General features: G+C 29.4%; 1 protein-coding gene across 1 annotated transcript; it reads right to left on the bottom strand.

The window, feature by feature from the left end:
• Nucleotides 1–518: 518 nt before the first annotated feature.
• LOC147801157 (uncharacterized) lies at nt 519–1,406 on the bottom strand. The gene has a single exon (XM_087155117.1). The coding sequence runs from the start codon at nt 1,404–1,406 to the stop codon at nt 519–521; it is 888 nt and encodes a 295-aa protein (XP_087011243.1).
• Between the last annotated feature and the right edge of the window lie 11,664 nt (nt 1,407–13,070).

Genomic DNA, 13,070 nt, shown 5'->3' on the forward strand with positions numbered 1-13,070 from the left:
TCGAATTCTTTACGAACTGCTTCTAAAATTTTTGGCGCGAGACCGCGGGGTTTTGAAAATACAGGGGGCCCTTCAGTTTCAATATGATGCAAAACTTGGTTTGAGAGATTAGTCGGGATTGGTTGTGAAGGATTAAGTAATTCGGGATATTGTTTAAAAATATTATGATACTGAGTTTTACCAATCAAAATGGATATATTGGATTCTAAGAAATTGATTTTAGGGGGTTGGCCGTTAGAACCTATCATAGTTTTCGCATCGATAATTCTGTGATTTTTACAGTCGACATACAAATCAAAATGCTCTAAAAAATCTTTGCCGATAATTGGTTGGCGTACGTCAGCAATTACAAAGGACCAAATGAATTGCCGTCGCAGATTAAAATCTAATGCTATCCGTTTCGTGCCGTAAGTTGGAATAATAGTGCCATTAGCGGCAAATAAAGTGATATCATTTTGTAATTTCGCGTTAGAAGCATAAGTTTTTGGCAAAACGGAAATATCTGCACCTGTGTTGATTCAGAAAGTCATATTTGAAGAAGAATCGGCCAACATAACGCGTTGCAAAAGGCGGTCGCCGTTTTGGCCGGTGGACGATCGCCGACCTAGTTTTCCGATGTGTGGGGAAAAGAACAAGGTGGGGTGCATTTTTTTTGCTTTAATACCGAAATTGGTGAGATAAAAACACTGTCCATTTATTGGTTCTTTAAATTGTTTGAATCTTTGGGAATTGCTCCGCCTTCTAACATGTTTGTTGCGCTGGTTTTGTGGATCATTCTGCCGATGAACCAACGCTGTTAATTCACTAAGCTGCCTAGATAGCTGTGCTATTTGTGCCTCCATATCGCATGTAGTTTGGGGCTTAACGACGCTTGCTGCGTTAACGGAATGCGGGTTGCACGTTTCGTGAATCTTGTCGGCAACAACAGCCAACTGGCTAAGTTCTTGGTTCAAAGCCGCGAGAATTGATTGAGTGTTGTGGGGCAGTCTGCCCAACCAGAGCGATTTAAGTAATGGCTCACCAACAGATGATCCAGCTAATGAGCGCATGCGTGCGAGTAACTGCGAAGGACGTTGGTCCCTGAGTTCAAGCCCTTGCAATAGTGTGCGGATGCGAGATGATTCACTTTCAGAGTGAGAATCAATTAAGCGTTTTTTTAAAGCCGCGTAAGGATGATCCTGGGGTGGACTAAGTAGAATATCGCTAACGGAAGTTAACACATCGGCGTCTAGTGCCGCTACCACGTGATTAAATTTAGTTTCTTCAACAGTTATTTTTGCAAGATTAAACTGCGCTTCTAATCTGATAAACCAAAGCGTAGGATTGGGTTTCCAAAATGGAGGTGGTTTAACACTAACATGCGAAATTTGCGCTTCGGCGGTGGTTGTAGGAGGAGTCGTAGCCATAATGAGACAAATATAATATAATCAAGAATAAAACACTAAAGAAAGAAAAATTATTTTCGAAGATTTGTTTATGCACACCTGCTTACGTTAAAACATTTCAATATATATATATATATATATATATATATATATATATATATATATATATATATATATATATATATATATATATATATATATATATATATATATATATATATATATATATATATATATATATATATATATATATATATATATATGTATATATACAATAACGTAATTACATTAAGGAAATAATAAAGATTCGCGTAATTTGAGTGCAAGAGAAAAACAAATATAGAACAAATGGGAAACATAAAATAAACTACATACCCAATCAGCTCAGCACCTGTTGCACGTGGTATATCCATTAGTAACGCGCGATTTTTGATTTAAAAAAAATGTTATTTCGTTAAAAGAAATAGATGATTTTATTAATCTTGAGAAGAAATTTTGAATAGTAATCATTTTAAAGTAATCATTTTGAAAGAATCTCCGATGAAGAAAGATATTGAAGGTTGCTTTTAAATTTCATTTAGTAGGTCACCAATCTGTGGTGATTAGATTAAATAATATTAAATAAATTGATTCAATAAAATTAATAATCACAACAGTTTAATAATAATTAAAAAAAGAAGAAATCATATTAAGTTACAATGTAAAAGACAGACATGATTAACGACAGCAGCATTTTTAAAAGAGGTGTATGTTCACAGGTCAGCAAGCCCGAATGAATGTTTTTTTGAGCTGCTGCCAGATTCTGGAAACTAAATTTTGAACACAAGAGATGTTGCAATCTTATAAAAAGGCTGAGAGAAATGTTTTGCACTGCCACCTGGCGAGCAGAGTTCACTGCCATCTGGTGAGAAGGTGGTTCACCACAAGTCCATTGTGCAGCTCTAGTGCGATGTAAATGAACTGCAATAACCCTTATGAAAAAGTCGAGGTATAAATGAGGTATAAACGAGGTATATTTTAAAGGTATAAAAGGAGGTTGCTATTTAAATACGTCGTTAATATATATATATATATATATATATATATATATATATATATATATATATATATATATATATATATATATATATATATATATATATATATATATATATATATATATATATATATATATATATATATATATATATATATATATATATATATATATATATATATATATATATATATAAATAAATAAATACAAGAAAACACGAAGAAAGTTAAGAAAAACAATAAGTTTCATTTATTGCGCTTAAGCTGCAAGTAAACAGAACCCATTAGATAAGTTCAAAATGAAAAATAAAACAAAGAAAAATTAAAGAATTAATTATGCAATTTCCTTACTTAATTATCAGTCCTAAATTTCATATAATTCCAGTAAAATTTAGAACTATCACATGTGGGTCTAATACTTATTTGACTAAACCTGGCACCACTTTCTCTAACTACTTAAATAAAATTATTTCTAAAGAAGGTTTCTCTTGGATTATCACTAAAAATCAACCGATTTTAGAATTCATTAAACATAATAAAATTAATTCTATTGCGACTTTTGATTTCCAGGATCTTTTCAATAGCATTCCCCTTTCTAAACTAAAAGATGTCCTTTTGAATTATTGCTATGATTTTAAAAATGTCCTTTGTTGCGATTTTGATTATTGGGAAATTCTGATTAATTTTTGTCTTTTTAGTAATTATCTTTACCATGGAAGGGATATTTTTCTTCAAATTAATGGAATACCACAAGGATCTAATTATTCATCTCCCTTAGCTAACTTATTTTTGCATTATTATGAAAAAAATTATACTCCTAGTATTAAATTTGTTTTTAGATATATTGATGACTTAATTATCTTTAATTTCCAAGATTTTACTATTTTATTGAATGATATGTACCCTGAGGAATTAATCTTACTTCCTAATCATGATGATAATATTAGTTTCAATTTTTTGGATTTGGGAATTATAAAAGTTGAAAATATCTGCTATGTTGATTTATACGATAAAAGAAATGATTTTAATTTTAATATTAATAAACTAATTACTTGGAATTCTAATATTTCTTGGAGCATCTATTTAAATACTCTCTTTAATGAAATGAACAGAATTAAAAGAATATGTAGTAATATTTATTTATGCAAAAAACAAATCGATAAACTTTTTCAAAATTTGATAAAAAACAATGGTTACCCAACTAATGTAATAAAATTTTATATAAAATCATTGAATTAATCGTATATTTTTGTGGATATATTTACTAAGCATTTTTTGCTAATTTTTATAATTTTCCCATGTGCAAATCCATTTCTGGTAAATCCATTGTCAAAATTATTTACTAAATAATTGCTTTGTTAATTTGTATGATTTTTCCAGGGGCAAATGCATTTCGAGCAAATCCGTGGTTAAAATTATTTACTAAAAATTCCTTTACTAAATAATTTCCTTTGTTAATCTATACAATTTTTCCATGTGCAAATCCATTTCGGAAAAATCCGTGGGTAAAATTGTTTGCTAAAAATTTCTTTATTAATTTATACAATTTTTCCATGCGCTAATCCATTTCGTGCAAATCCGTGGCTAAAATTATTTGCGAAACAGGCAATTTATGGTTCTTTTTTCTATTTTATATTTTTTCTTAAATAAACATCTATTTTCTAAAACTATTTATGGTCAATTTTTAAAATTATCCAGTATAATATTACCTTGCGCACATCCTTTTCGGGCCCATCCTTGGTAACTAACAAATCAATGCACAGAATAACAAATCACTTCAGCAGTGCAGTAAGAACGACACTTTAAAACCCTCTTGTTACACTAAATTTGCGCTTTTGTTTTCATATCTTGTAATCTGGCAATCTTTCTGCGAAAACATTATTAAATCATTCTTGAAAAATTTCTGTCCATGTAAGTTGATCTGATTTCACTACTCGCTTTATAGTAAAATTTTAATGTTTTTTCTTTTATTTTATTTTCTGTTTTTACATGTTATTTTGACTTATTTTTACTTTTAGTGTTCTATTTTATTTGCTGTAATTTCTATAAAAAGTTTTTTGAGTGCTCCTCACACTATTGTATTAATATATTTTGCTTTGGCTTTATTGATACTATATCAAAAAGCACTCTGTTTTATGGATATAATCGTGTGGGCTGATGAAAAGATTATATCTTTTTTTTTACCGGTTTTTTAAATAAAATTTCATCTTTTTTTTTTTCTTCTAACTGTTGTTTGTTATTTTTTTACTTATTATTTCCCCCTTTTTCATATGTCTTTAATTTTTCTTTGTATTATTTTTCATTTTGAATATATATATATATATATATATATATATATATATATATATATATATATATATATATATATATATGCATGTAAATCAGATTTAAAATGCAGTGGTATTATACATATTTTCACTCATAAACAACAATATAAACTTTGCAACAGACATCCAAGCAAACGATAAGCATACAGCCATAGTAGAATTTCGAAGCAAAATTGCTATTTTAAAGATCTATTTCAATGATTTATTTATAAGAGAAATTATGAACATTTTACTCAACTAATCAGCCTGCATACTGCAACGTTGAAACATATACATTTAAGCAAAATAAAATATACTGTGCATAACCTGCTGTAACGATTCACCAGTAGCGTTACCCAAAACAGCGACGAGAAATATTTCGATTGTTCTCTCTTATTGCTAAGCTTACACCAATAGCTTCTAAGACTATCCTCCAACATAAATTATTTAAGATCAGGAGTAGGGGTCTTTAAAACAAAAATAATAAAATATAAGTTTGAAAATTGAAGTATATTTGATTAAAAGTGATAAAACTAAATTAATAAATGTCAAGCACTCTTACCGAATTGCGAATAGACTTTCGATTGCCAACACACACGTCATTTGCCGGCTCGCACGGAACTCTGGGAAGTGAGCTAGTTAATATGAAGTGTACTTTAAGCAACCTTAAAACAAGCTTAGGTATAAATAAAATGACTTCATACACCTCAATAAATACTTCACTCTCTTTAGTTGAAATAAGGTATATTTTTTATACCTCGTAAATACCTCACTCTCTTTAGTAGAAAAAAGGTTGATTTTTTATACCTCTTTTGATACAAGTGTAAGAAAAACAACCTCGTATACCTTAAAAATCACCTCATCAGTTTGGTTGATTTGAAGTGGATTTAAAACAACCTCAAAATAAGCTTAGGTGTAAATAAAATGACTCCATATACCTCAATAAATACCTCACTCTCTTTAGTTGAAATAAGGTAAAAATTTTTATATCTCAAAAATACCTCTTTTGTTACAAGTGTAAAAAAATCAACTTGGTATACCTCCAAAATCATCTTATCTGTCTGGTAGATTTGAAGTGAATTTTAAACAACCTCAAAACAAGCTGAAGTGTATATAAAACAACCTCGTACACCTTAATTACAACCTTTACGAGGTATAATTTTTATTGCTGTTTTCTCTGCAACCTTAAATATACCTTAAATATACCTCAAATCAACCTTAATACCTCAAAAATACCTCAAATCAACCTTAAATATACCTTAAATTTCCATAAGGACGAGCTCTTTACGGTAGAACAGTTTAACGAGGATCAATACCGCACACTCTCGGTCCCTACGCAGTTAATCCAAGAGGTCACCCAATCGCACACTGCTAGCAGCCAGTGATGCTTGACTTCTGTGATCTGCTGGGAACCGTGTCTTAACGATCAGCCCACTGCGGGACTAAAGATACAGGATTGCTACATCTAGAAAACCAAGCACCATTGCAGAAAATCTAATTTCAATATTTTGTGAAATACAGAAGATTTGAGTATAGAAATAATCTAATTTATTTCTTTTTTTCAAAACAAAATTATCTGTTTGAAAGTATTGCCTCTCAAAATAAGCTGTAATAAGCAATTTTATACCACTAACCGGAAGTAGAGCAGGTCAAGAGAGCGAGATTGTTGTTGTTTACATTTATATTGAAAACACCTCCCTTACGAAAACTTAACGTATATTTAAGGTTGATTTGAGGTATTTTTGAGGTATCGAGGTTGTTTTGAGGTATATTTAAGGCTGCTGAGAAAACAGCAATAAAAATTATACCTCGTAAAGGTTGTAATCAAGGTGCACAAGGTTGTTTTATATACACTTCAGCTTGTTTTTAGGTTGTTTAAAATTCACTTCAAATCAACCAGACTGATAAGGTGATTTTTAAAGTATACCAGGTTGATTTTCTTACACTTGTAACAAAAGAGGTATTTTTGAGGTATAAAATTTATTACCTTATTTCATCTAAAGAGAGTGAGGTATTTATTGAGGTATATGAAGTCATTTTATTTATACCTAAGCTTATTTTGAGATTGTTTTAAATCCACTTCAAATCAACCAGACTGATAAGGTGATTTTCAGGGTATACAAGGTTGTTTTTCTTACACTAGTAACAAAAGAGGTATTCATGAGGTATAAAAAAAATCAACCTTATTTCAACTAACGAGAGTGAGATATTTTCGAGGTATAAAAAAATATACCTTTTTTCTACTAAAGAGGATGAGTTATTTATTGAGGTGTATGACGTCATTTTATTTATACCTAAGCTTGTTTTAAGGTTGTTTAAAGTACACTTCATATTAACTCGCTCTCTTCCCAGAGTTCTGTGCGAGCCGGCAAATGGCGTGTGTGTTGACAATCCAAAGTCTATTCGAAATTTTATAAGTGTGCTTGACATTTATTAATTTAGTTTTATCACTTTTAATCGAATATATGCTTCAATTTTCAAACTTAAATTTTATTATTTTTGTTTTAAAGACACGTCCTGATCTTAAATACTTTAAGTTGGAGGATATTTTTAGAGGCGTAGGCTTAGCAATAAGAGAGAACAATCGAAATATTTCTCGTCGCTGCTTAGGGTAACGTTACTGGTGAATCGTTCATGCAGGTTACGCACAGTATATTTTATTGTTTGCAATTTATTCAAATATAACTATTCTTTTTATTTTGCTTAAATGTATATGTTTTAACGTAGCAGTATGCAAACTGATTAACTGAATAAAATGTTCATAATTTCTCTTATAAATAAATCATTGAAAATAGAAGGATTTTTAAAACAGCAATTTTGCTTTGAAATTCTACTACAGCAGTATGCTTATCGTTTGCTTCGATATCTGTAGCAAAGTTTATATTGTTGTTCATAAGTGAAAATATGTAAAATAACACTGCATTTTAAATCTGATTAACATGCAATTTTTTTTGTAATACATATGACATTAACATGCAATTTCGTTTTCTTATATATATATATTTACAGAGCTTATTCACAGTTCCCTGATTTTGCTGAGATGACTTAGACTTAAAATAGCACATGTGCAGCAGCGAATTGGAAGTGACTAGCAAGTTACTGCTCAGCCTTCGCCTAGGAAATAGTTATGAATTCATACCAAAAAGAAAAATTAATCTCTCCTAATAAACTACAGAATTTATGTAATTGTTGACAACAATAGTTTGCTAGATATTTGATAATTGAAAACTAGTAACTGTACTAGCTCACTTTTTTATGTTGGATCACAAATCTGCTATTTTCACAACATGTTATTTTTTCGCAATTTACCCACGTTAATTATTTACTAAGCAGATTGTTATTACTTATTAGAATATTGAGCAAAGTGAAATTAAACCCGATTTATTTCAAGTTTATATGACAATTTGTTTCAAGGTCATGAGCATTTTTGTGCAGCTGTTTCTGGTTCACTACTTCAAAAATTAGTGACTTTCGGAAATGTTGAATTTTTTAGAAATAAGTCAGTATAGTTTCTTATGCGATCTTAATGCTGAATTAAATAAAATCAATTGCAAATAAAAACATTTATTGTTGAAAGTAATATGCATTTTTTTGAATTTCATCCTATGGGATGTGTTTTTATATTTAAACAAATGTTTGTAACAACTAACTATTAGCTTTATTCTGCGCGGTATTATAAATTATATCGGAGATATTGCACTCAACTTATTTAAAAAGTATTTCAAATCATTCTCTTTTAGACATTTTCCTCACATAAAATTACTCACAACTTTAAAATAAATGCTCCTTATCAGCTAGTAATTTCTTCCACTCGTTTGAGTGCAAAAAAAGAATAAAAATTGCTACATAACTTTAAAATTTAAATTTATTAAACGATTGATTATTCTTGATCACATTTATTAAAATAACTATTTTTTAGGAAACTCTGATGTGATTGACAATAACGGAAGTCCTTTTCAGAATAAGAGTCAAAAATTTATAAAAAAAATATTAGTTTCATGAAGTTTGACAAAAAGTTTAAAAATATAGACTAGGTTTATGGTGTTTAAAGATTTGTAAGAAAAAAAGAAAGAAAATCTAACGATCAAACTTACAAGTACAATAATGATACCAGATGTATAGAAAAATAAAAAGCGTTAAAATTGCATAATAAGATTGGAATTATATATTTGAATTTCTGTAAATGTTGTTAATGTTAGTACTGTCTTCAGTGCATTTTATTTTCCGCCTGTGGTACCTGTCACGCCTTTTAGCTACGAGGATTGAATAGAAATGGCAGAAGAGTAATACTTTTTATCTGAAAAAGAAAATTAATTTCATCCTGTTAATTTAAATCATAAAAAAACAATTTCTAATATTTCAATATTTGAAGACCTGCCACTATAATTGTAAATATGACCTTCTTGCTAATTCATATTTTTTTTCTTTTAGGTTCCAATAATTACAAGTTTCAACAGGTAGACGGAAACAGTATTTAAAATAATTTTGTTGGTTTGCAAAAAAATTAAATTTTAGTTTTGAATAAATGATTTGTATGATAAATGATATGATGAATGATAAATATAAAGTAATTTGAATTTCAGCTGACTAATTATTTAAATTTGTAGTTTTATAACTTTAAAAATTCAAGCACCTTAGACAACTATCTTCTAAAAGTATGAATTCACATAAATAATTTTTAATTACAGCAGAATTTGGATAAGTGTTATTTTAAGATGATTTAATTCAATTTATTAAAATTACAGAAGAATTATGCATATGAAAATTTATTTTATAGCTTAACAAAAGAAACAATTACTGCCGAAGGTTTAATATTAAAAACCTCAGGTTGAGTTATGAGGATCTCTACTTGTGAAAAAATGTGATGATATACATTATTCTTCATATGATATATATAATATCGTTATATATATCATATTTTTCATATAGTGAGGTTAAAAATTAATAAGCTAGGTGGTCCGTATAACATCTCACCTTCGTAAGTACTAAAAAAAAACAGTTTTGAGTTTAGCTACATAAGCCGGAAGTGTAAAATGTCGCATCTTTGGTTAGAAAAATAATACTTCTAAAGATACAAAAATATATACTGGAGGTTACGAAATAATAACTTAAGTTAGAACATGGAACACAAGACGTTAATAAAAAATAACATTTCCAAGTATTGAAAATACATTTCAGGTTGATTTATAACAACCAGAAGTGTAAAATGGCACACCTTAGGTTGAAAAATATATACCTCCACATGCCTAAAATTAGATGCCTGAGGTTGAAAAATAATTACCTGAGGAAGAGCAAAATACACCTGAGGTTGATTTATAACAACCTGAAGTGTAAAATAACAGTCCACAGGTTGATAAATATATACCTCTACAAGCATAAAATTAGATACCTGAGGTTGAAAAATAATTACCTGAGGTAGAACAAAATACATCTGAGGGTGGTTTATAATTACCTGAAGGGTAAAACGACACACCGCAGGTTTATAAATATATACCTCTACAAGCATAAAATTAGATACCTGAGGATGAAGCATATATACCTCTGGAGGTACATTTAAGGTTTATTTGAGGTTGATTTTGAGATATTCATTTGCACCCTTTTCAACCTAACGACGTAGTTAAATAACAACCTCCTTTATACCTTTAAAATATACCTCGTTTATACCTCATTTATACCTCGATTTTTTCATAAGGGCATCCATGGCATGAATGGACCATCAGTGAATTGGTATGTGTGATTACATTGCAACAAATTTCAAAATACAGTCACTTTTAAAAAAATACCTGAGTACCGTAACCCCTTTAAACAAAACTTACAAACGCAAAACAACACATTCCACGGTATTTTTCATCCTCGTAAAATTCTCACTGCACTCAACTGACCCACGCAGATCCACACGTCCCATTGCATCGCATGTACTCCACGGTAAATCAACCAACATTGATCATTGGCATTTTTTATACTTTAAACTCAAACACTACTTGCTTCAATTTGCTCTCGACAACTGACTTTCGACAAGTGTAAAAAAACAAAATGATTCAATGTTGGCAGCACAAGTGCTTACCCTTAGGAAAATTTAAGGTATATTTAAGGTTGATTTGAGGTATTTTTGAGGTATTAAGGCTGTTTTGAGGTATATTTGAGGTATATTTAAGGTTGCAGAGAAAACAGCAATAAAAATTATACCTCGTAAAGGTTGTAATTAAGGTGTACGAGGTTGATTTATATATACTTCAGCTTGTTTTGAGGTTGTTTAAAATTCACTTCAAATCAACCAGACTGATAAGGAGATTTTTAAGGTATACCAGGTTTATTTTCTTACACTTGAAGCAAGAGAGGTACTTTTGAGGTATAAAAATTTTTACCTTATTTCAACTAACAATAAAAAGGTATTTATTGAGGTATATGAAGTCATTTTATTTATACCTAAGCTTATTTTGAGGTTGTTTTAAATTCACTTCAAATCATCCAGACAGATAAGATGATTTTTAAGGTATACGAGGTTGTTTCTCTTACACTTGTAACAAAAGAGGTATTCATGAGTTATAAAAAAATCAACCTAATTTCAACTAACGAGAGTGAGGTAATTACGAGGTATAAAAAATATACCTTTTTTCTACTAACGATATTGAGGTATTCATGAGGTATAAAAAATATACCTTATTTCAACTAAAGAGAGGGAGGTATTTATTGAGGTGTTGAAGTCATTTTATTTATACCTAAGCTTGTTTTAAGGTTGCTTAAAGTACACTTCATATTAACTAACTCACTTTCCAGAGTTCCATGCGAGCCGGCAAATGGCGTGTGTGTTGACAATCGAAAGTCTATTCGAAATTCGGTAAGTGTGCTTGACATTTATTAATTTAGTTTTATCACTTTTAATCAAATATGCTTCAATTTTGAAACTTAAATTTTATTATTTTTGTTTTAACGACGCGTCCTGATCTTAAATAATTTTAGTTGGAGGATATTCTTAGAGGCTATCGTTGTAGGCTTAGCAATAAGAGAGAATAACCGAAATATTTCTCGTCACTGGTTTGGGTAACATTACTGCTGAATCGTAACAGCAGGTTATGCACAGTATATTTTATTGTTTGTAGTTCAGTCAAATAGAACTATTCTTTTTATTTTGCTTAAATGTATATGTTTTAACGTAGCAGTATGCACACTGATTAATTGAGAAAAATGTTCACAATTTCTCTTATAAATAAATCATTGAAAATTGAAAGACTTTTAAAATAGCAATTTTGCTTTGAAATTCTACTATAGCTGTATGCTTATCGTTTGGATATTTGTTGCAAAGTTTATATTATTGTTTATATATATATACAAAGTTTATATATATATATATATATATATATATATATATATATATATATATATTTACAGAGCTTATCCACAGTTCTCTGATATTACTGAGATGGCCTAGGCTGTAAATAGCACATGCGCGGCGGCGCAGAAGAAGAGGCAAGTAAGCTACTGCTCAGCCTTCCCCTAGGATATAGTCTGAATTTATACCTAAAAGAAAAAGAAATCTCTCCTAATAAACTACAGAATTTATGTAATTGTTGATAACAATAGTTTGCCAGATATTTGATAATTGAAAACTAGTAACTGTACTAGCTCACTTCTTCATGTTTGATCACAAAACTGCTATTTTCACTACATGTTATTTTCTCGCATTTTACCCACGTTAATTATTTACTAAGCAGATTGTTATTACTTATTGGAATATTGGGCAGAATGAAATTAAATCCGATTTCAAGTTTATATGACAATTTGTTTCAAGGTTATGAGCTGTTTATGGTTCACTACTTCAAAAATGTGCGAATTTCGGAAATCTTAAATATTTTAGAAATAAGTCAGTATAGTATGCAATTTTAATCCTGAATTGAATAAAATCGATTGCAAATAAAAACATTTATTGTTGAAAGTAACATGCATTATTTTGAGTTTCATCCTATGGGATGTATATTTATATTTAAACAAGTGTTTGTAACAACTAACTATTAGTTTTATTCTGCTCGGTATTATAAGTTATATAGGAGATATTATACTCAACTTATTTTAAAAGTATTATTTCAAATCATTCTCTCTTAGACATTTTCCTCACATAAAACTACTTACAACTTTAAAATAAATGCTCCTTATCATCTTGTAATTTGTTCTATTCGATTCAGTGTAAAAAAATAATATAAATCGGTACATAACTTTAAATTTTTAATTTATTAAACGATTGTTTATTCTTGATTACATTGATTGAAAAATATGAAAATAACTATTTTTTAAGAAACTCTGATGTGATTGACAATAACATAAGTCCTTTTCGGAATCAGCGTCAAAA

This window comes from Parasteatoda tepidariorum, chromosome 11 (assembly GCF_982258835.1).
Source record: "Parasteatoda tepidariorum strain Cologne lab strain chromosome 11, Ptep-v5.0, whole genome shotgun sequence".
Lineage (NCBI taxonomy): Eukaryota > Metazoa > Arthropoda > Arachnida > Araneae > Theridiidae > Parasteatoda > Parasteatoda tepidariorum.

Bases quoted from the DNA above. Each gene is read 5' to 3' on its own strand.
- LOC147801157 (XM_087155117.1), bottom strand. From the start codon at position 1,406: ATGGCTACGACTCCTCCTACAACCACCGCCGAAGCGCAAATTTCGCAT.